The 25,982-nt window shown below is 38.8% G+C and overlaps 2 protein-coding genes across 4 annotated transcripts in view; both read right to left on the minus strand.

The window, feature by feature from the left end:
• The window catches only part of ATP13A4 (ATPase 13A4), a 151,431-nt gene that overhangs the window by 75,865 nt on the left and 49,584 nt on the right, over positions 1-25,982 (minus strand). For all 3 annotated transcript variants that reach the window (XM_067738441.1, XM_067738442.1, XM_067738443.1), the window contains exon 3: positions 5,533-5,679. In XM_067738441.1, coding sequence (XP_067594542.1) covers positions 5,533-5,679 — 147 coding nt within the window. The remainder of the gene's footprint in view (positions 1-5,532; positions 5,680-25,982) is intronic.
• On the minus strand, positions 8,321-8,972 carry LOC137224484 (developmental pluripotency-associated protein 3-like). The gene has a single exon (XM_067737253.1). It carries the CDS (start codon positions 8,928-8,930, stop codon positions 8,436-8,438), a length of 495 nt encoding a protein of 164 aa, XP_067593354.1. The 5' UTR covers positions 8,931-8,972; the 3' UTR covers positions 8,321-8,435.

Raw genomic sequence — 25,982 nt, forward strand, 5'->3', positions numbered from 1 at the left:
TGTTGCTGTGGCTAAGCCTGTGACGTATCTTCCAATTTTAATAAAAGTTTCAGTCTTTTATATAAATATAGCTCATTATCACTCACAAATCACCTTATTATTCTTCTTTTCATTTTAGTTTCATGACAGCCCTGAGAAACAGGCAGAGAAGGCATTACTACTCTTGTTTTATAAATAAGAAACTCAAGGCCCAGGGAGGCAGTAACCAACCAAACTCCCTATGCTGTATGCTGGTAAACAAAGATATCAAGCCTGGGTGCCAGAACTTTCCATTTCAAGACCTCTGCCCTTTCCTCACATTTTGTTTGTTTATTTGAACATTTCTCCATTTGTCTGTCCACTTATTTGTTTGATGCAATAAAAGATGGTGGAGGTCAATAATATTCTGAGGCCATGTCCATAGGCTGATTTGCGTTGTCTATCCTCAGGTGAATGGCTATCTAAAAAAATTAAGCAATCTGTTGGTTGGGTGCTTCATCTCTTTTGATTTTGTTTATTTTGGCAGTTAAGACAACTGGGTGATAACAATTGACAGAAAAGAAACTGCTCAGCAATTGACTTTTATTATTTTAAAAAGTTGACCTTGAGCTCCCCTGGTGGCGCAGTGGTTGAGAGTTCACCTGCCGATGCAGGGGACATGGGTTCGTGCCCCGGTCCGGGAGGATCCCACATGCCATGGAGCGGCTAGGCCCATGAGCCATGGCCACTGAGCCTGCGCTTCCGGAGCCTGTGCTCCGCAACGGGAGAGGCCACAACAGTGAGAGGCCCGCGTACCGCCAAAAAAAAAATAATAATTGACCTTGAGCTCATAAAACCAATTTAAACAGTTGTCTACACATATATAGATTGAAGAGAAAGCAGTCTGTGTTATAAAATATGTTTTTAATATGAATGTTAACTAGTCATAATCCAAGTAATACTAATTTAATATGATGGGAAAGGAGTAAACCAAATACATTTGAATGATAATATCATTTTACAAACATAAACTACCTAGAACATTTGGGGGGGGGTTACCTTTACCGTAAGACAAGCCCTGCTGCATAGATTATAATATAGGGCATGATGCTACTAACAGTTAATATGCACTGAGCATCTACTATATACCTGCCACCATACTGATTTTTGTATTTCTTAATTTACTGAATTTTATCAACTAATATTAGAGGTAGGCAATATCACCATTTTATACATGAGAAAATTGAGGCTCAGCAGAGTTTAGTAACTGACCCAAGGCTGCACAGTTTTGAGGGATGAAGCTGATATCTGAATTGAGCTCTGTCTGGCTCCAAAATCCATGTTCTTTATAATGTCCTATACTGTCAGTTAAATATTGTCACAGTGGAGGATCAATCGAAGAAGAAGATATAACAATTATAAATATATATGCACCCAACATAGGAGCACCTCAATACATAAGGAAAAGGTTAACAGCTATAAAAGAGGAAATTGATAGTAACACAAAAATAGTGGGGGACTTCAACACTTCACTTACACCAATGGACAGATCATCCAGACAGAAAGTTAATAAGGAAACAAAAGTTTTAAATGACACAACAGACCAGATAGATTTCATTGATATTTACAGGACATTCCATCCCAAAACAGCAGATTATACTTTCTTCTCAAGTGCACTAGGAACATTCTCCAGGATAGATCACATCTTGGGTCACAAATCAAGCCTCGGTAAATTTAAGAAAATTGAAATTATATCAAGCATTTTTTCTGACCACAATGCTATGAGATTAGAAATAAATTACAGGGAAAAAAATGTAAAAAACACAAATACACGGAGGCTAAAAAATATGTTACTAAACAACCAAGAGATCACTGAAGAAATCAAAGGGAAAATCAAACAATACCTAGAGACAAATGACAACGAAAACATGACAAACCAAAACCTATGCAATGGAGCAAAAGCAGTTCTAAGAGGGAAGTTTATAGCAATACAATCTTACCTCAAGAAACAAAAATCTCAAACAAACATCCTAAAGTTACACCTAAAAGAACTAGAGAAAGAAGAACAAACAAAACCCAAAGTTAGTAGAAGGAAAGAAATAGTAAACATGAGAGTAGAAATAAATGAAATAAAAACAAGAAAACAATAGCAAAGATCATTAAAACTAAAGCTGGTTCTTTGAGAAGATAAACAAAATTGATAAACCTTTATCCAGATGCATCAAGAAAAAGAGGGAGAGGACTCAAATCAGTAAAATTAAAAATGAAAAAGGAGAAGTTACAACAGACACCGCACAAATACAAAGCATCCTAAGAGACTACTACAAGCAACTTTATGCCAATAAAATGGACAACCTGGAAGAAATGGACAAATTCTTAGAAAGGTATAAGCTTCCAAGACTGAACCTAGAAGAAATAGAAAATATGAACAGACCAATCACAAGTAATGAAATTGAAACTGTGATTAAAAATCTTCCACCAAACAAAGTCCAGGACCAGATGGCTCCACAGTTGAATTCTATCAAACATTTAGAGAAGAGCTAAAACCCATCCTTCTCAAAACTCTTGCAAAAAATTGCAGAGGAAGGAACACTCCCAAACTCATTCTATGAGGCCACCACCACCTAGATACCAAAACCAGACAAAGATAATACAAAAAAAAACATTACAGATCAGTATAACTGATGAATATAGATGCAAAAATCCTCAACAAAATACTAGCAAATAGAATCCAACAACACATTAAAAGGGATCATATACCATGATCAAGTGTGATTTATCCCAGGGATGCAAGGATTCTTCAAAATACGCAAATCAATTAACGTGATACACCATATTAACAAACTGAAGAATAAAAACCATATGATCATCTCAATAGATGCAGAAAAAGCTTTTGACAAAATTCAACACCCATTTATGATAAAAACTCTCCAGAAAGTAGTCATAGAGGGAACCTGCCTCAACATAATAAAGGCCATATACAACAAACCCACAGCAAACGTCATTCTCAGTGGTGAAAAACTGAAAGCATTTCCTCTAAGATCAGAAACAAGACAAGGATGTCCGTTCTCACCACTCATATTCACATAGTTTTGGAAGTCCTAGCCGTGGCAATCAGAGAAGAAAAAGAAATAAAAGGAATACATATGGAAAAGAAGAAGTAAAACTGTCACTGTTCGCAGATGACATGATACTATACATAGATAATCCTAAAGATGTCACCAGAAAACTACTAGAGCTCATCAATGAATTTGGTAAAGTTGCAGGATACAAAATTAATGCACAGAAATCCCTTGCATTTCTATATGCTAACAACGAATGATAAGAAAGAGAAATTAAGGAAACAATCCCATTCACCACTGCAACAAAAAGAATAAAATACCTGGGAATAAACCTACCTAAGGAGGTAAAAGACCTGTACTCAGAAAACTATAAGACAATGATGAAAGCAATCAAAGATGACAGAAACAGATGGAGAGATATACCATGTTCTCAGAATGGAAGAATCAATATTGTGAAAATGACTATACTACCCAAAGCAATCTACAGATTCAATGCAATCCCTATCAAATTACCAATGGTATTTTTTACAGAACTAGAACAAAATATCTTAAAATTTATATGGAGACACAAAAGACCCCCAATAGCCAAAGCAATCTTAAGGGAAAAAAACAGAGCTGGAGGAATCAGACTCCCTGACTTCAGACTATACTCCAAAGCTACAGTGAGCAAGACAATATGGTACTGGCACAAAAACAGAAATATAGATCAATGGAACAGGACAGAAAGCCCAGAGATAAACCCACGTATATATGGTCAACTAATCTATGATAAAGGAGTCAAGAATATACAATAGAGAAAAGACATTCTCTTCAATAAGTGGTGCTGGGAAAACTGGACAGTTACATGTAAAAGAATGAAATTAGAACACTCCCTAACATCATACACAAAAAGAAACTGAAAATGGATTGAAGACCTAAATGTAAGGCCAGGCACTATAAAACTCTTACAGGAAAACATAAGAAGAACACTCTTTGACATAAATCACAGCAAGATCTTTTTTTTTTTTTTTTTTGTGGTACATGGGCCTCTCACTGTTGTGGCCTCTCCCACTGGGGAGCACAGGCTCCGGATGTGCAGGTTCAGTGGCCATGGCTCACGGGCCCAGCCACTCCGCAGCATGTGGGATCTTCCCGGACCGGGGCACGAACCTATGTCCCCTTCATCGGCAGGCGGACTCAACCACTGTGCCACCAGGGAAGCCCAGCAAGATCTTTTTTGACCCCCCTCCTAGAGTAATGGAAACAAAAACAAAAATAAACAAATTGGACCTAATGAAATTTAAAAGGTTTTGCACAACAAAGGAAACTGTAAACAAGACAAAAAGACAACCCTCAGAAAGGGAGAAAATATTTGCAAATGAATCAATGGACAAAGGATTAATCTCCAAAATATATAAACAGTTCATGCAGCTCAATATTAAAAAAACAAACAACCCAATCAAAAAATGGGCAGAAGATCTAAACAGACATCTCTCCAAAGAAGACATACAGATGGCCAAGAGGCACATGAAAAGCTGCTCAACATCACTAATTATGAGAGAAATGCAAATCAAAACTACAATGAGGAATCACCTCACAGCAGTTAGAATGGGCATCATCAGAAAATCTACAAACAACAAACGCTGCAGAGGCTGTAGAGAAAAGGGAACCCTCTTGCACTGTTGGTGGAAATGTAAATTGATACAGCTACTATGGAGAACAGTATGGAGGTTCCTTAAAAAACTAAAAGTAAAATTACCATATGACCCAGCAATCCCACTACTGGGCATATACCCAGAGAAAGCCATAATTCAAAAAGTCACATGCACCCCAATGTTTATTGCAGCACTATTTACAATAGCCAGGTCATGGAAGCAACCTAAATGCCCATCGACAGAATGGATAAAGATGTGGTACATATATACAGTGGAATATTACTCAGGCCTAAAAAGGAATGAAATTGGGTCGTTTGTAGAGATGTGGATGGATCTACAGACTGTCATACAGAATGAAGTAAGTCAGAAAGAGAAAAACAAATACTGTATATTAACTCATATATGTGGAATCTAGAAAAATGGTACAGATGAACCAGTTTGCAAGGCAGAAATAGAGACACAGATGTAGAGAACAAATGTATGGACACCAAGGGGGGAAAGTTGTGGGGGGGGGATGAATTGGGAGATTGGGATTGACATATATACACTAATATGTATAAAATAGATAACTAATAAGAACCTGCTATATAAAAAGTAAATAAATAAAATAAAATTCAAATTTAAAAAAGAGCTTACAAGTAGAAAAAAAGAAGATTGGCACACTGGAGGATCTGAATTTAATATTTTTGTATTGAAGTATAGTAGCTGTACAATATTATATAATTACAGGTATACAATATAGTGATTCACAATTTTTAAAGGTTATATTCTATTTATTGTTATTCTAAAGTTTTGGCTATATATAAATTTAATCTTGCACTTGGAGGGAAAAATGATTAAATTTCTTTAGCACCTGCAGGAGCCATAAGTGTACTTACCTTTAGGTCTGGCTTTCTTATGGCTCTATTTATGATATATTCCTCATCTGTGATGAGAGGGTGATCAGGAATGAGCCGAAATGCACTGTTCAATGCTGACAGGCAGATCCACACTACCTTTTTCCAAGAGTAAGTTTGGAATTCATCCTGAGGAAATAAACACCAAAACCTCCGTGAAGTTAAGAGAGGTCATCAGTCTAGAATTCAACCTGAAAAACATTATTTGAATATAATTCTGTATGTTTACAGAGTTAAACGTTCTTGACAGGGTCCTATGCCTTTGAAATCTGGTAGATCTAGAGCCTTGAGGGGAAAAGTCTTGCCATCACTTACTGAGGAATCAGGATGTGAATACTGGCACACACAACAACGCTCAAGAGTCATGAGGCAGATGCTCAGGTAAGAGCTAGTTTTCCCTATTACCCTCCAACCATGGGGCTACGGCCAGATACAAATTTCACAGGGGAAAAAAAAAACAAGCAAGCATTCCAAAGTGTTTCTGTATGTCTCAAGGTTTAGGAGGCCAGGTCAACAGAACCATTCCCATGTTTTGAGGCTTAACAATTCTACCTCTTCCAGAACAACCTCTTTAACACGTTCTTCGGTTGCGGGGGTGTGGTTTGGGGGACTGTCACTATAGTAATTCTAAAAGATTTTCACTGTCCTTCTCTTGTGCTCCCAATTACCTTCTGCCTTGCATTCTCTTAGTTCTTCTAGACTATCTTGAAGGTAAGGACCATGTTTTACCGTCCCTTATATCCCATCCACGTGGGGAATTTTGATCTGCTCAGTGAAAGTTTGATGAATGGATGGGAAAAATACTGAAAATATGAACTGAGCATGCCCAAGGATAATTGTTAAGATGTTAGCACAGGTAGCATTGAGGAAGGTATCTTCATGTGTGACCCTAATTGAAGCTGCTTCCCTTTGCAGTTCACTGATGACTCCAACACAGAATAAAACTAGAGGGAGCAGTGCAGGATTGAGTAACAGGTACCACAATGGTCCCTTAGAGACTGATGTGATAACAGTTTACTATCTGAATGGGTAAATGCCACACATAACTTCCACTTGGATGTCTGGTAAACCTTGGGAGCTAGGAAGAATGGCCAGGGAAGTCAAGCCTGGGAAACAATTTGATGCGTGGGAATGTAGGTCAGAACAAGGGATTGTCTCCACCACACCCACTTTTGCCATGAAGAGTGTCTGAGCTGACTCTGCAAAAGGCAGGGAGAAGGGTTAGTAGTTGTAGCTAATCTCTTACATTGATTTTCCTCAGGAGAGGCCCACCTCCATGTCTTTGCTCCTGCTGCTTCCTCAGCCTGGAATGCGCATCCTTCTCTCCTCTCTTTAAGTCTTCATGGGGCTAGATCTTTTTTTTTTTAATAAATTTAACACGATTACAACAAATAAGTTTTTTCACTAGTCAATGATTTTCAAATGCATACAGCAGTCAAGACGGCCTTGCCTCTAGGAACAGCTTGCAAGTTTAACAAAACCTCAAGACCACCCACATTCACCCATGCTGTAGACCATGATGGTTTGAGTAGTTCTAAGTAGGACAACCTCTGAAGACCTACTTTGATGGGTATTAATATTTAATATCCCTTTTTAACATCACTGTTGAACTTCTTTGCCATTTGTTTGCACAGTCGTCCAGGTTTGGACTATTTCTGCTTCATTCTGAATACCACCAGGTCTCTAGTTGCTTTGCAACTGGATCTTCTTTTTTTTTGGATCTTCTTTTTTTTGGCCACACCACACAGCTTGTGGGATCTTAGTTCCCCAATCAGGGATCGAACCCAGGCCCTGGGCAGTGAAAGAGCAGGAGTCCTAACCACTGGACAGCCAGGGAAGTCCCATGTACCCAATTCTTTAATATATTTTTAAAGTGAACAAAAGATAGTTGGACGGCAGAAGATGAGTTTTATGTATCTCTTTTATCCCACAAAGAAATCCAGGTCTGTGTACACTTAGGTTATGAAAGAAAATAACTGAACTAAAACACCATTGGCGCTGCATCTTCCCTTAGTATTATATACCACTATCATTCTTTCAATTCCCTCCAACCAAGATCAACTGATAACTTCTTCCAAGAGGTTAATATGTGCAAATGTCTGTGACCTTGTTTTCTAACCTTACCCAAATGTATAAACTTCCTTCCCAACAGGACAATATCACAAAATATTAGAATGCTGGATATTTACATCCTGGGAATATGATGGGGATAAGTATTATTCAGTTAATACATAGCCAGCAAAAACAAGTCTAGGGCTTCCCTGGTGGCGCAGTGGTTGAGAGTCCGCCTGCCGATGCAGGGGACACGGGTTCATGCCCCGGTCTGGGAAGATTCCACATGCTGCAGAGCAGCTGGGCTCATGAGCCATGACCGCTGAGCCTGCGCGTCCGGAGCCTGTGCTCCGCAACGGGAGAGGCCACAGCAGTGAGAGGCCCACGTACCGTAGGAAAAAAAAAAGAAAAAACAAGTCTAAAATAACAAGAATTTTTTTTAAGGTACTCAAATAAGTCTCAAATTTTAATAAGATCCCCTATAAACACATTTATTTGCTACTGAAAATTGAAACAGCACGTCAAAAATTTTTATTACAATTCAACATGCTGTTCTAACAATGCTGTGGTCAAGCCACCCAACGTTTTCTTCACTTTCCTTCCACACAAGTTAATTTGTTTCACAAAGTGGAACTAAAATATATTCAAGTCATTCAAATGCAAGCTACATAGATTCCTTATAAGTTATTGTATTAAGGTAGTAAAGAGATGCAAGAAAAATGGACATCACGTAACTTGTAATATAGGTTATCAAAATATTGGTGCACAATCTTTCCCAAGCTTCATAATGATCCTAAAATTACCAGGAATAAAACATAGTACAAGAATAAGGTTTATGGCTCCTTCGACTCCATGTCATAATTACTGTAATACTTATTGTTGTAATAATTCTCATAATTATCCTCAGAAGGATCTCTATGAAACCAGCAAAAACGACAGCTACTTCTAAACCTTCGCCCTCTTGACTGAGTCTCAACATCATTCTGCCATGGTTCTCTTTGAGAGTCAGACCGAGGAACTCCTTTGCTGTAGCATTTTTTAACAGATTGAATCAGACGTTCTATCTTATCTCTCCGATCAGTTAACACGGTCCTCACCCCTCTCCTATAGGGTATGGTTTCACCAAGTAACCGCCCAGTTGGTTGACGTAGACGTTCTGGTAGAACGAATGGCAATTTGATACTAGGGTTGGGCGTCAGGTTACTGAGGTTCTTTATTAACACTTCAGACATAGGCTGAGAGGCAACTGGAATTGCCTGGGAATTTTCATCGATGGATGTTTGAGGAGACTCCAGGGTCCAGGCTGGGTTAACCTCAGATGAATCCATTGGGAGTCTTGTCACAGCTTGAAGCTCCTCCTAGACCTTTGGGTTCCAGTGGCAGGTGATGCTTTAGACTCAAATCGCTACAAAGTAGCCTGGGAGAACTATAGGGCTAAGAAAGAGGGAGAAAAATCCAAGCTGACACACCGTGGAAATCCAACCTCATGGGGCTAGATCTTAACCATCCTTCAGGGTCTGGCTCAAAGTTCATGTCATGGGAACCTCCCTAATTTCTCTGGGTGATCTGTCCTCTACACCATCAGGGTATTTGAGATTCTCACCACATTCTACCTCATGGCATTGCCCTTTGCCCCCTCACCTTATCACTCCTCTTGGACTGTGGGTAGGGATCATGTTTGTTGGATGCCTGTGCTCCAGCCAGGCCTGGCACAGATTCTGAGAGAGAGAGAGGGAGAGGGAGAGAGCAGTGAGAAAAGGGAGAGGAGAGGGAAAAGCAAAGCAAAGGAAGTAGGGAGGGGAGGGAAAAGGAGAGGAAAGGAGGGAAAGTGAAGGAGGTTATGGAAAGAAAAGAAAAAGAGAGGAAAAGAGGGGTGGGAGAGCGAGGAGGGGAGGGGAAAAAAACCTTAGTAGAAATTTGGAAGTTAATTTTAAAAACCAGTAAAATTGGCTATTACCGCATTTTTTGAAAAGATGACTAAATTAAATCAAATCAAATTTGTATGGAGTTACCTTCAAAGCCTAAGAATGACCAAAGATGGCTACATTTCCAATGACTAAGCCACTGAACTTGTGGACATGTTCTAGATACTGTGGAATGTGCCAACAACTCCCTAGATCACACCTTGACATAGCTCAGCATTATACAGCTTTGCCTTTGACCACATCAAAAGATCATGTGGTCTCTGTTCTGAGAACAATTTTGAGTTTCTAATAATAACATTAATAAAAACAATATTTGTTTAGCACTTACTATGTTCTAGGCACATAATGCCACATGTGTGTTCTTTCATTTAAAGTTTAAAAACCCTATGAGGTAGTTACTGTTCATTACCAACCCCATTCTACAAGTGAGGAAACTAAGTCGCGGTTGGTAAACATTAGAGCAGGGGTTTGACACCCTCATCCCCCAGCCCTTCCAGAGTCCCATCTTACCCTCTGCTCTATTCTACATTCATTGTTCAACAATACAATTTGACTGGACTGACACTTTTATATCCAGCCTGAACTAGGATTGCCAAAGAACAAAGTTTCAATGAAAAACTTCATAAGAAAACACATAATTTGTAGGTAAATAGGAACACAATTATAAAAATGGCATCAGGACCAGAGACCTCAGGCCACCAAGTGAGAACAATAAGGAAGATAAGCTCCTCTTGGTCCTCTTAAATGAAGCAAAATAATACTAACTACTAATTTTCAAATGATCGCTTTGCAGTTTATAAACACTTTTTGTGTCAGTTTTCCTATTTTAGGCTCACAATTCTCCAAAGGCAAAACTATGGTATCCATTTTGCAGATGAGAAACTCTTCATCAACAAGGCTTAGAATTGCCCAAGCCAGTCTGGTATGGGGAGCAGGAGGGAACAGAGACCTGAGGTCAGGTTTTCCCACGCTATACCTTGGCTCCTTCCTCTTTGTTTCAACAAGTCGTCCCCACGGTGTTTGTGACTCATGTATAAAAATCACCTTGAGGGACTTCCCTGGTGGTCCAGTGGTAAAGAATCTGCCTTCCAATACAGGGGACACGGGTTCAATCCCTGGTTGGGGAACTAAGATCCCGCATGCCACGGGGCAACTAAGCCCACGCCACAAATACTGAGCTTGCACACCTCAACGAGAGAGCCACGTGCTGCAAAACTACAGAGCCCACATGCCCTGGAGTGCACGAGCCACAACTAGAGAGAGAAAACCCGCATGCCACAACTAGAGAGAAGCCTGTGCTCTGCAGCAAAGAGCCGCACACTGCAAGGAAAGATGCTGCATGCCTCAACGAAGGTCCTGCATGCTGCAACTAACACACAGCACAGCCAAAAATAAAATTAAATAAATAAATAAATAAAATGTTAATAAATAGATAAATATCACCTTGAATTCTACACTCTGTAACAAATAGCGTCCAGTTGCTCAGAATTTCTATCTCTTAGCAACAGAACATCTGATTCCCCAAATCAAGCTGTCACCCTTTAGCCCAGTGTGAAAGCAAACAGACCTCTAGACTGTAATCCCTAAAAAGAGAAAAGCAAATTGGACCATTGAAACTTCCCAGCTCCCACAGACCAGTGTTAATCCAATGCACCAACTGCATGCTTTAGTCTAGGCGAGACTGGAATTCATCTTATCACAGTCTGTAGCATCGCTAAATTGAAGGTGCTTGGATATATTCGCCTGTAAGCTCCATTCCTGTCATCACTTTTACCTCTGGGGTCTTTTAACTCGTAATTCTGTATAATGTAAAGTAGGTTAATGTATAACCTACTTATACATTTATTTATACTTATACACTTATTTACTTATACATTTTACTTATACATTTATTTATACTTATACTGTATAATGTATAGGTTAAATAAATATGCCACAGTGAGACATTTTTCTTAGAATAAGGTAGTATCACTGGCTTTTCTCTTGCTTACTACTCTGTTAAGGACTCTGTAAAATCATGCATATTTTAATAACTATAAATGAAAAGTAACCTTTAAAAATTATATAATTTAAAATTTTTTTAATTAAAAAAAAGAAATTCATCCAACTTTTTAAGGGGGAAAAGAAGGCAAAGAGAGGGAAGGAGGGACTTCCCTGGTGGGGCAATGGTTAAGAATACGCCTGCCAATACAGGGGACGTGGGTTTGATCCCTGGTCTGGGAAGATCCCACATTAGTTGCCGTGGAGCAACTAAGCCTGTAAGCCACAACTACTGAGCCCATGTGCCACAACTACTGAAGCCCACGTGCCTAGACCCTGTACTCTGCAACAAGAGAAGCCACCGCAATGAGAAGCCTGCGTGCAGCAGCGAAGACCCAATGCAGTCAAAAATAAATAAATAAACCAATAAATAAATTTTTTAAAAAAAAGAAAGGGAGGGAAAATGTGTCACTGTGAAGTGGTCACTGTGGGTGACCTCATCAACTTCTCTCCATTTGCAGCTTGGTGTTGTCCAGTATGGAAAGAACATGGGCTCCTTTGTGAGTTCAAATCTCAGCTCCAAACCAAATTGAAAAATCACTGCAACTCTCTGAACCTAATTTTCTTTATCCAGGAAGTGGGGATGATGCTACACGTTTCATGGATGCTTGAAGAATTAAATGCATAATGTGCGTGACCTGGTCCGAGGTCTGGCCCGTAGCTGGGTGTGACAAATATTGGTTGGGTGTAGCTCTGTACCTCATTTCCACAGTATGTTTCTCCTGAGATTTTTCTATAACTAGGAACTTCTTTTCTCTTTAAGGAAACTTTAGAATCTCTAGGAGTCTATTTTTCCTTTCTGGGAAAGAAGTATATTTACCTAGAAACAGCTATTTCCACTTCAGTCTGTTTCCCAGCTCTCTCAAGCAGTTAATGATCTATAAAATACTTAAATGCACCAGAAAACCTACCATGTTAAATAACTGCTTTGTCATGCAGATAGTCCAAATTGTTTGCCCAGCAAATCTAGACACTTTAACACCTCAAGTCTCCTCTTTACCTCCTCTTTACCAAGAGAATTAACCAGACCAGTCCTTGAACTCTAAAAGAGTAGGATTTAAAATAACTCAAGAGTGGATTTCAAAGAATGGAATGTATACAGAAGACTTAGGTTTGACCTGGACAGAAAAATAAAGAAGCAAACCTGGGCATTTTTTATTTCCTGTGGACTTGGACTTTCTGAACCTGAAAATGCCAGACTAACTCTTATATTGAATGAAGTGAGTGACCTTGCTTATCTTCTTCCAACCTTGCTATAAGCGCCTCATCTCTTGAAATTTAAAAGCAGTCTGAGGCCAATTCTATGACTTATCCTCTACCCCTTTTTATCCTTTTTGCCACACTACCAGCAGGATCTTAGTTCCCTGTAGAAATCAAACCCGTGCCTCCTTCAGTGGAAGCAAGGAGTCTTAACCACTGGACCTCCAGGGAAGTCACTGACTCTTATGTAGGAGTTCATTCCACAACATGTAGTACTTCTGAGCTTGCCTTAAAAAGAAAATGTAACCCATTGTGAAGTTCCAAAGAGGTATTAGGAAATCAGTATTTTCCTAACACTGATTAGGAAAAAGAAAAAAGAAATTTCCTTTTTGGGTGATGGATACATTGCGGATGGATACATTGTCTTGGATCTGAGTAAGGTACCTGCAAGAGTCGAGCTCTATTGTCTCCTTAGTGGTCCCAGAATTTGGTTGGAAGTCCTCTGTACTGAAACCTCCCACCTTGGTAGGAGACAGGGTGTCCTCTGTTACCAGCTACTGTCCTCCAGGATCTCACTCCCCATCTTCTCTGCTTTGTTCAAGTGGCCTTCAGGATTTCACTTCCTCTTTTGTTTGGGCTGCCAGCTTCTGTTCTTGGGATTTTGTTTTCCTTTTTTCTTTTTCTTCCTGGTAAATAATTACTTTTGGAATATGAGAAGTTCACTCTCTAAGGGCAGCCTCTTTCTTCGTTAAACTTCTCCTGGTTTTATGTATAAGAACTATGGGCCTGGGCTTCCCTGGTGGCGCAGTGGTTGAGAGTCTGCCTGCCGATGCAGGGGACACGGGTTCGTGCCCCGGTCTGGGAAGATCCCACATGCCGCGGAGCGGCTGGGCCCTTGAGCCATGGCCACTGAGCCTGCATGTCCGGAGCCTGTGCTCCGCAACGGGAGAGGCCACAACAGTGAGAGGCCTGCGTACAGCAAAACAAAAAAAAGAAAAAAAAGAACTATGGGCCGTAGTCCTGCAAGTATTTGTCTTGCTGGACTAAAATTACCTGGGATGACTTACAATAAAATTGGCCAACATGGGGCTCCTTTGAAACTCCTAAATTAGTTTGGGCAGTCAATTAAGAAAAGGATGTAAGGCAAGAATAGAAGCATATCTCAACTGGTATTTTTGAGGACTCAGAAAAACATAACAATGAATCCACTATTGCTTCCCTCAGAGAAACTAACTCACAATTATCTCAAAGGATTTCAGAACTGGAAATTCCTCTGAGGCTTCTGAGAGTTCTCTCCCTCTGTCTCTTTTACTCTTACACCCTCTCACTCTCTCTCTCTCTCCCTCTGCTCCTTCCTTCTCCTCTGAATGTTCTCCTCCTTGCTATCCATCTCTTTCTGAGCTTTCTTTTTTTTTTTTTTTTTGCGGTACATGGGCCTCTCACTGTTGTGGTCTCTCCCGTTGCGGAGCACAGGTTCCGGACACGCAGGCTCAGCGGCCATGGCTCACGGGCCCAGCCGCTCCGCGGCATGTGGGATCTTCCCGGACCGGGGCACGAACCCGTGTCCCCTGCATTAGCAGGCGGACTCTCAACTGCTGCGCCACCAGGGAAGCCCTGAGCTTTCTTTTTATAACAGCAAGATTGATCCCCACAGAAGGCAACAACAATTCCAAGGGCCTGATGAAAATGTCTATGATTATTATGACCATTTTGAAAAAAAATTTTTTGAAAAAAAAATTTTTTTTGAAAAAAAATTCTGACCCTAAGGGGACAAAAGTCCTTCTAGGAGGAGCTTGCATTTCTCTCCCTCTACCTTTGAAATATCAATGTTTTACCTCATCTTCTCAGGGAACCCTTATCTAGACCATCTCCAATTCCTAAGACTGAAAAAGAAAAAACAAAAAAGAAGAGGCCTTTTAATTCAAATTGCTAGAAGGACTCTCTTGCCCAAATAACCTCCTTAAAATTACTTGTCAAGGGCAAATGCAAAGCTGATATCTTCTCCACACATAATAAAAGACTTTAGCCATCTGAGCTGGCAGATGTAATTCATTCCAACTGTTATTTATAAACTAGTGAGTTTTTGTGTTTTTTTTGCGGTACGCAGGCCTCTCACTGTTGCGGCCTCTCCCACTGCGGACCACAGGCTCCGGACGCGCAGGCTCAGCGGCCACGGCTCACGGGCTTAGCCGCTCCGCGGCATGTGCGATCTTCCCGGACCGGGGCACGAACCCGTGTCCCCTGCATCGGAAGGCGGACTCTCAACCACTGCGCCACCACGGAAGCCCGTGAGTTTTTTTACTGTACCTGATTCATGACTAAAGCTTTAAAACTAAAACTATGAGGCTCTGTCTGTGCCTATCTGGATGTACGTATGTCCATGTAGGTACCTTACAGATGTAGTATGCTTCTACTTTTGAATGGTATTGTCAAAATTAATTTGTAAAAGAGCTCTATTTAATTGCCTTAAAAAATTAAGCTCTTAAATAAAATAAATTCTCAGAAATATAGTAGTAACCCAAATGAATTTCAGGTTCAAGAGAGCTGGGAAATATTCAGTATTAAAGTTAAAGTTCATTGATTTAATTAATGCAGACATGCCTTTAGTCATCAACATTAAGTATAATACTTTTATTGTACCTAAGTTTACTAAAAGTCAAATAAGTTTGTTATCTCTGTTACAAAATTTGTCAGCAATAAAAATAATTCAGTATGATATTTTCATACATACATTAAATAAATGTAAATGAGTAAGAGTTTTTAGGTAAACTCTTTAAGAATAGTTATGTTTTATGATGTGTCTATCTCAAAATAGTTCCCCCAAACCTTTTTGGAAACTTTAAAGTTTTGCTAGATTAAGTTAAATGATGGAAATTTATTAAATATCTAAATCATTTCCAAACAAAATAAGGTACTGAAACATTAATTACTGAATATAGGCTTCCTTTTACAGAGAAACATAAGATATTTGGGACTATTAGCAAATATTTTTGGTGCCACACTGAAATATTTTCTATAAGAAAGCACAAGTTTTTAAAAATTATAAAAAGTAATTATAAATTTGCCAGTCTACAGAATACTACTGGAAAAGACAGTTCATAACTGCTTATTTCTTAGTTTTTACTAAAAATTAAGGTTTCTAAAGCTTAAAAATTCTAATTAATATACGTAATTTAAACTATTAACATTAATAAGGAAAACATTTTCATATTCAAGGAAAAAAAATTTTAAAGGTACAGAAAACTGAAATACATTTTGTTAAGGGAAAAGAAAGTAATTTTGTCCTAAAGCTGGTTAGTTCTAAATGAGAAAGAAAAAAAGGGGGAAATTAAAACAGACATAGAAAGCTGTAGAAAATTTGTGGGAAAAAAGAGTCTTTAGGGGCTTCCCTGGTGGCACAGTGGTTGAGAGTCCGCCTGCCGATGCAGGGGACACGGTTTCGTGCCCCGGTCCGGGAAGATCCCACATGCCGCGGAGCGGCTGGGCCCGTGAGCCATGGCCGCTAAGCCTGTGCATCTGGAGCCTGTGCTCCGCAACGGGAGAGGCCGCAGCAGTGAGAGGCCCGCGTACCGCAAAAAAGAAAAAAAAAAAGAAGAGTCTTTAGAGAGGAATTTTATGTGCCATCAGGACTGGCTAAGGTTAGAATGAATAAATTTCAATATCAAAAGTAAGCTGGTACAAAATTTGGTTTTCTGTTAAAAGGACAAAGTGTTTTGAGATTAATGGTCTGGTCTTAATGAAAAATTGTAAACAAAGATTTCTTTACCTTAATGTAATCTGTCTAGAAAAACAAAGATTCTATACTTTGTAGCTAAGACGATTTACAACTATATAACATTTATATTTACCTATGAAGTATTTAATTCTTATTTTGTTTAAATGAATAACTAAGCATTATTTCACAGTGACTTATGATCCTATTTGACCAAGTGTTTAAAAACAAAAATTTGATATTTTTGACAAACTTCCCAAAATCAAATTCTAAACGAAGTCTTTTAACTTAGATCTAACTTTGAGATATGAGATGTTTCAGAAGGCCCCTGAAATATCTCAGAGATTTGTACTTTCTCCTTATAAAAAGGGAGATGTTAAACTAATTACGCTTATTTGACATGTTAAATCACATGGGAGGCATTGTCAAAAAAAGAAGTAATACTAAGCCTGCTTTAAGTTGTGTCTGTATAGGTATATAAGTGTTATAGAAACTATGAAATTTCTGGAATTCTGATTGTCCTGGCATAATGTTATCAATCATAATCCTAGTTATTATCTTAAAATGGTGTATGTCACAGAGATAACTTAATTTCCTTGTCAATTGCACTGTAATCAGCACTTTAACCATGCATTTTTCTTTTTAACATCTTTATTGGAGTATAATTGCTTTACAATGGTGTGTTAGTTTCTGCTGTATAACAAAGTGAATCAGCTATATGTATACATATACCCTCATATCCCCTCCCTCTTGTGTCTCCCTCCCACCCTCCATATCCCACCCCTCTAGGTGGTCATAAATCACCGAGCTGATCTCCCTGTGCTATGTGTCTGCTTCCCACTAGCTATCTATTTTACATTTTAATTCTTTTGTCATTTATAGACAGTTATTGCTTTACTGTGATGCTTTTACAAATATGTTTCATCCTTACAGAGATTCAGAAAGGCCTCTGATACTTTGTCTAGAGTACAGTTTTCTGATAAATTCTCAGATCATACTACTGAATTGGGTAAGAATTTACAGAACTCTAATGAAGAAACAGATGGCTTCAAAAAAGTGCTAAGAAAAGATCAAGAATTAATTCCACAGGACTGAATGAACTGTACAGGATGATTATAATTTTTGTTTAAAACATTGCTGGTTCTTTTATGTTTTGCTTTTCCAGATTTAAGGAAAACTTTTCTCTCAAGCTATCTATGACTTGCAGCAATTTGATAAATGATAACTTTGTAAACAAAGATAGAACATTTCTCTTTTTCTCCCTACCTGATCCCTCCAGAATTTGGAAACTCTTAGTGAGTATTCTTATTTTCATGGCAATATAGTTACTTGCATAAGTTCAATAAGAATCTGTTCTCCTTATAACAGGACACAATTGGAAACATTGGTTATATTATCAAGGCACTGACTGAAATGTCATATTTGACAGAGGCATCATTGACTCAGATATGACAAGACAGCTTTAAAGTACTAAGATTGACTTTATGGAGCCAATAATGACTCTTGGAAATATTTACCTAGTACCATGCATACAGGGTTTCCAGAAGTCTTACCAGGTGAGTAAGGAAGGTCAGTCCCTGGCAAGTGCAGGAACCTCAAGATAGTTTGGGGACCTCAAGAAGAGAGGAATTTACCCAAATCTGTACATACTGCAGTCAGAGTCTGATGGCAAGTCCTTATTTGACTTTCCTGGCTTGAGAGGCCTTTGAAAAGTTCAATCTGATATTCCTTTTAAAAAGTTCCAGAAAAGCAGATTGAAAAGAGCCTCTATGATCAGTTGTTATTCTTTTCTTTTAAATTTTTATTGCAGTATAGTTGATTACAATGTTGTGTAAGTTTCAGGTGTAGAGCAAAGTGAATCAGTTATATGTAAACATATATCCACTCTTTGGTAGATTCTTTTCCCATATAGGCCATTACAGAGTACAAACCCAAAAAAATTAAGAAAATGGTAATAAGAACATACATATCAATAATTACCTTAAATGTAAATGAATTAAATGCTCCAACCAAAAGACATACACTGGCTGAATGGATACAAAAACAGGAACTGTATATATTCTGTCTACAAGAGGCCCAGTTCAGACCTAGGGACAGATACAGACTGAAAGTGAGGGGATGGAAAAACATATTCCATGCAAATGGAAATCAAAAGAAGTCTGGAGTAGCAGTTCTCATATCAGACAAAATAGACTTTAAAATAAGGACTATTACAAGAGACAAAGAAGGACACTACATAATGATCAAGGGACCAATCCAAGAAGAAGCTATAACAATTGTAAATATTTATGCACCCAACATAGGAGCACCTCAATACATAAGGCAAATGCTAACAGCCAAAAAAGGGGAACTTGACAGTAACACAATAATAGTAGGGGACTTTAACACTCCTTTCACCAATGGACAGATCATCCAAAATGAAAATAAATAAGGAAACACAAGCTTTAAATGACACATTCAACAAGATGGACTTAATTGATATTTATAGGACATTCCATCCAAAAACAACAGAATACACATTCTTCTCAAATGCTCATGGAACATTGTCCAGGATAGATCGTATCTTGCGTCACAAATCAAGCCCTGGTAAATTTAAGGAAATTGAAATAGTATCAAGTATCTTTTCCAGCCACACAGGTATGAGCCTAGATATCAATTACAGGAAAAAATCTGTAAAAAATACAAACACATGGAGGCTAAACAATACACTACTAAATAACCAAGAGATCACTGAAGAAATCAAAGAGAAAATCAAACAATACCTAAAAATAAATGACAATGAAAACACGACCACCCAAAACCTATGGGATGCAGCAAAAGCAGTTCTAAGAGGGAAGTTTATAGCAATACAATCCTACCTCAAGAAATAAGAAACATCTCAATTAAACAACCTAACCTTACACCTAAAGCAATTAGAGAAAGAAGTACAGAAAAAAAAAAAACCAAAGTTGGCAGAAGGAGAGAAACAATAAAGATCAGATCTGAACTAAATGAAAAAGAAATGAAGGAAATGAGAGCAAAGATCAATAAAACTAAAAGCTGGTTCTTTGAGAAGATAAACAAAATTGATAAACCATTAGCCAGACTCATCAAGAAAAAAAGGAGAAGACTCAAATCAACAGAATTAGAAATGAAAAAGGAGAAGTAACAACTGACACTGCAGAAATACAAAGGATCATGAGGGATTACTACAAGCAACTATACGCCAATAAAATGGACAATCTAGAAGAAATGGACAAATTCTTAGAAAAGCACAATGTTCTGAGACTAAACCAGGAAGAAATACAAAATATAAACAGCCTAATCACAAGCACTGAAATTGAAACTGTGATTTAAAATCTTCTAACAAACAAAAGCCCAGGACTAGATGGCTTCACAGGCGAATTCTATCAAACATTTAGAGAAGAGCTAACACCTATCCTTCTCAAACTCTTCCAATATATAGCAGAGGTAGGAACACTCCCAAACTCATTCTATGAGCCCACCATCACCCTGATAACAAAACCAGACAAAGATGTCACAAAAAAAGAAAACTACAGACCAATATCAGATGGAAAAATCCTCAACAAAATACTAGAAAACAGAATCCAACAGCACATTAAAAGGATCATACACCATGATCAAGTGGGGTTTATCCCAGGAATGCAAGGATTCTTCAGTATATGCAAATCAATCAATGTGATAAACCCTATTAAAGAACTGAAGGATAAAAACCATATGATAATCTCACTAGATGCAGAAAAAGCATTAGACAAAATTCAACACCCATTAATGATAAAAACCCTCCAGAGAGTAGGCAGAGAGGGGACCTACCTCAACATAATAAAGGCCACATATGACAAACCCACAGCCAACATCATTCTCAATGGTGAAAAACTGAAATCATTTCCTCTAAGATCAGGAACAAGACAAGGATGTCCACTCTCGCCACTATTATTCCACATAGTTTGGGAAGTTTTAGCCACAGAAATCAGAGAAGAAAAAGAAATAAAAGGAATCCAAATCGAAAAAGAAGTAAAGCTGTCACTGTTTGCCGATGACATGATACTATATATAGAGAATCCTAAAGATGCTACCAGAAAACTACTAGAGCTAATCAATGAATTTGGTAAAGTAGCAGGATACAAAATTAATGCACAGAAATCTCTGGCATTCCTATACACTAATGATAAAAAATCTGAAGGGGAAATTAAGGAAACACTCCCATTTACCATTGTAACAAAAAGAATAGAATACTTAGGAATAAACCTACCTAAGGAGACAAAAGACCTGTATGCAGAAAACTATAAGACACTGATGAAAGAAATTAAAGACTATACAAACAGATGAAGAGACATGCCATGTTCTTGGATTGGAAGGATCAACATCATGAAAATGACTATACTACCCAAAGCAATCTACAGATTCAATGCAATCCCTATCAAACTACCAATGGCATTTTTCACAGAACTATAACAAAAAATTTCACAAATTGTATGGAAACACAAAAGACCCCGAATAGCCAAAGTTATCTTGAGAAAGAAAAATGGAGGTTGAGGAATCAGGCTCCCTGGCTTCAGACTATACTACAAGCTACAGTAATCAAGACAATATGGTACTGGCACAAAAATAGAAATAAAGATCAATGGAACAGGATAGAAAGCCCACAGGTAAACCCATGCACATTTGGTCACCTTATCTTTGATAAAGGAGACAAGAATATACAATGGAGAAAAGACGCCTCTTCAATAAGTGGCACTGGGAAAATTGGACAGCTACATGTAAAAGAATGAAATTAGAACATTTCCTAATGCCATACACAAAAAATAAAGTCAAAATGAATTAAAGACTTAAATGTAAGGTCAGACACTATAAAACTCTTAGAGGAAAACATAGGCAGAACACTTCATGATACAAATCACAGCAAGATCCTTTTTGACCCACCTCCTAGAGAAATGGAAATAAAACAAAAATAAACAAATGGGCCCTAATGAAACTTTAAAGCTTTTTCACAGCAAAGGAAACCATAAACAAGACAAAAAGACAACCCTCAGAATGGGAGAAAATATTTTCAAACGAAGCAACTGACAAAGGACTAATCTCCAAAATATACAAGCAGCTCATGCAGCTCAATAACAAATAACAAAATAACCCAATCCAAAATTGGCCAGAAGACGTAAATAGACATTTCTCTAAAGAAGATACACAGATTGTTAAAAAACACATGAAAGGATGCTACTAATCATTAGAGAAATGCAAATCAAAACTACAATGAGGTATCATCTCACACCAGTCAGAATGGCCATCATCAAAAAATCTACAAACAATAAATGCTAGAGAGGGTGTGGAGAAAAGGGAACCCTCTTGCACTGTTGGTGGGAATGTAAATTGATACAACCACTATGGAAAAAAGTATGGAGGTTCGTCAAAAAACTAAAAATAGAACTACCATACAACCCAGTAATCCCATTACTGGGCATATGCCCTGAAAAAACCATAATTCAAAAAGAGTCATGTACCAAAATGTTCATTGCAGCTCTATTTACAATAGCCAGGACATGGAAGCAACCTTAGTGTCCATCGACAGATGAATGGATAAAGAATATGTGGCACATATATACAATGGAATATTACTCAGCCATAAAAAGAAACGAAATTGAGTTATTTGTAGTGAGATGGATGGACCTAGGGTCTGTCATACATAGTGAAGTAAGTCAGAAAGAGAAAGACAAATACCATATGCTAACACATATACATGGAATCTAAAACAAGAAAAAAAAATGGTTCTGAAGAACCTAGGGGCAGGACAGGAATAAAGACGCAGAGGTAGAGAATGGACTTGAGGACACGGTGAAGGGGAAGGGTAAGCTGGGACAAAGTGAGAGAGTGGCATGTACATATATACACTACCAAATGTAAAATAGATAGCTAGTGGGAAGCAGCCGCATAGCACAGGGAGAAGAGCTCGGTGCTTTGTGACCACCTAGAGTGGTGGGATAGGGAGGGTGGGAGGGAGAAGCAAGAGGGAGCTGATATGGGGATATACGTATACATGTACCTGACTTGCTTTGTTATACAGCAGAAACTAACACAACATTGTAAAGCAATTATACTCCAATAAAGATGTTTAAAAAAAAAAGAAAAAAAATGCTGAACAATTCAGCATAAATTTTGTTTTCACTGCTTACAGCTGTAACACCACGAGCATTTCTTTTCACTTCTTTATGTCTCCAATGTAAAATAGCTAAGAAATAATCTCTACTAGTAAGGACCAAATGAGACAACATATATGCAAAAGCTTTGCAAGCTATAAATCACAATAGAAATAGCCCTGTTTTATAATAGATAACGGCCTCAGAACTATTTGTCTTTAAAAAAAAAATCATCTGTGAGAAGCCAGCCCATAGAATCTCAGGGATTTCTGACTGAATGCCTAACAAAAAAATGGTTTAAAATAGGGGATGGGGGGGACTTCTGTGTTGGTGCAGTGGATAAGAATCCGCCTGCCAATGCAGGGGACATGGGTTCAATCCCTGGTCTAGGAAGATCCCACATGTCGCGGAGCAACTAAGCCTGTGCACCACAACTACTGAGCCTTCACTCTAGAGCCCACGAGCCACAACTACTGAGCTCATGTGCCACAACTACTGAAGCCAACGGGCCTAGAGCCCGTGCTCCCCAACAAAAGAAGCCACCGCAGTGAGAAGCCCGCAGAGCCCAACCAAGAGTAACCCCGGCTCACCACAACTACAGAAAGCCCATGCACAGCAACGAAGACGCAACACAGCCAAAAATAAATAAATACATAAATAAATAAACGTATTTTAAAAAAATGGGGGGATGGGGGAATAGGATTCAGAAGAAGGAATGAGTACCTAAAAGAATCATACCATCTTCTCTTACATTCTCATCCGTGACTTTTCACCTTAGGGTCTTTGTGATAAAGTGTTGGTAGAAACCATGAGACCATTTATTACAGATTTAATTCATTTATGTAACTGAATTAAATAATTATTGAACACCCACTGTGGACACGTGCTAAGTGTTGTGGGGAATGAAAAGCCACGACAACTGTCTCCAAAAAGCTTCTAGTGTAATAGGAGAAAAAGCTATAAAAAGGAATGCAGCATAGGGCTTCCCTGGTGGCGCAGTGGTTGAGAGTCCTCCTGCCGATGCAGGGGACATGGGTTCGTGCCCCGGTCCGGGAAGATCCCACATGCCGCGGAGCGGCTGGGCCCGTGAGCCATGGCCGCTGAGCCTGCGCTTCCGGAGCCTGTGCTCCGCAACGGGAGAGGCCACAACAGTGAGAGGCCCGCGTACGGCAAAAAAAAAAAAAAAAAAAAAAAGGAATGTAGTATAGTGGGGGAAAGCGCTGGGCTTAGAGACTCAAAAGACAGGTTCAAGTTCTTTGTCCACACTACCCCCTTTACCTGGACCATTCCCCATACGCTCCTCCCCACCAGCCACCATCACCTTTTTTTTTTTTATATTGGGGTCTAGTTGCTTTATAATGTTGCATTACTTTCTGCTGTACAATAAAGTGAATCAGCTATGTGTATACATATATCCCCTCCCTCTTGGACCTCCCTCCCACCCCACTCCCCCCCATTCCACCCATCTAGGTCACCACAGAGCACCAAGCTGAACTCCCTGGGCTATACAGCAGGTTCCCACTAGCTATCTCTTTTACACATGGCAGTGCACATACGTCAATCCCAATTTCCCAATTCATCCCACACCCCCTCCCTGCCCACACCCCCCAACTCCCCCCACCTCCCTGCTGTGTCCACACATCTGTTCTCTAATCATCCTGATGGCTCAGGAAAGCCTTTCCTGGTTTTCTTGACTTGATCAAATCCCTGGTCTATAATCTTACAATAACCACGAAGCTTTCCTAAGTACCACTTATAACAGTTGGATTTTTGCATTTATTTGTGTAGTTGATTTGATGAACTCCGTGGAGTCAAGAACCCTGATTTTACTGTTATACTCCCTGCCCCCTGCGCTGTCCATGAGATAGCACTGTGGCTGGCATACAACCTGTGCTCATCAAATTTATGAAGGAAGGAGGAAGGGAGAGGGAAATCCTGGCTGACATTTACCAGGTTGCAAAGTTATTGTCCTCTCTGTATCCTCATCAGTAAAATAAAAATGATAATGCCATTTCCTATGGTTGTTATGAGAATTAAATAATAAAATCAATGAGATGCTGTTTTATAAAATGTAGAGCAAATAGCATTTTAATTGAAGGCAGACTGCAGAAAGCACTACAGCCGTCAGAGCTAACAAATACAGAGCTAGGAGAGAAGGAAGGACAGGCAATTAATTCCCTCTGGTATTGGGACAGAGAATGGATCAACTAAGATTTAATAGAAAAGGTGGTATATGGCTGAAGAATGAGTAGGTTTTAATAAGTAGAGATAGAACACCTACTGTCTATATTTACTGTATAGAGAATGTGTGTATGAGTGTGTACAAGTGTCTATCAGTTGAGTCCTCTCCAGAATGTCCCTCTGCAAGGATTTCCGTCTGTTTTGTTCATAGCTGTATTCCCAGTGCCTATAACAATGTCTGGTACTTGACTGGTACTCAATAAATACTTGTTGAATGAATAAGTGAATGAATGGATGGGGGAGATAGGGAATATCAGAAGAAATTTTATGAGTAAAAGCATAGACAAAACAAACTGATTCCCTTAGAAAGTGGTGCCAATGTGTGGAGCCTGGGCTTGGAGAGACCAGGCTGCAGAAGAGGAGGGAGGGGAGGAAGTAAGGGATCCAGGAAACATGAACACAAATGCTGTTATCTGATGAGCATCCTGGTGGGCTGGTGGACCCAAGATGCCATTTGCATGGCTGATTTGGGGGATTTCTAAGTTTTTAAACTAAAGCCCCTACCACTGACATCTTTCGGTGAAACTGAAGGGGAAATGTTCCCCACTAAAACACTGAAGTGAAATGCCCAGAGTCAGGCCTAATAGCCAATCAACACAAAGTTCTTCTCTGAACATTGTGAGTCTTTGCAACATGTGACATACAGTGACAGCGAAGGAAAAATGTATATGTAATTATAATAAAGATAAAAACTATGAAAATCATCAGGAGCATCTGAATTCAAAACACCAATGAATATAAATCACGTTATTTGCATAGAAATGTGGCATCGCCACAGATATTGGTTAAAAGTCAGAAGTAGATGAATAATGAATAAAATGCCACTTTTAAATTATAAAATAGAAATGTAATTACTCTTATCTTTTGGAAAAATCTCAATCTTAGAGGTGCTTAATAAGAGGAGGGGAACAGAAAATAAACTAGGTGCTGAAGATTTTCAGTCAGTACACATCACGTTACTATTTTTTTAATGTTAAAAAATGACTACCTAATCAGTATCTGGGATAATGATCTGTAATCTTACCAGTGTAAGACTGATGATAAATATCAAGTACTGATTTTTTAATAACATGAAAAACAGATATGCAACATATTTTCAGGTAAGAGTCATCCAGTCTTTCTTACTGGGAA

Source organism: Pseudorca crassidens, chromosome 5 (assembly GCF_039906515.1).
Source record: "Pseudorca crassidens isolate mPseCra1 chromosome 5, mPseCra1.hap1, whole genome shotgun sequence".
Classification (NCBI taxonomy): domain Eukaryota; kingdom Metazoa; phylum Chordata; class Mammalia; order Artiodactyla; family Delphinidae; genus Pseudorca; species Pseudorca crassidens.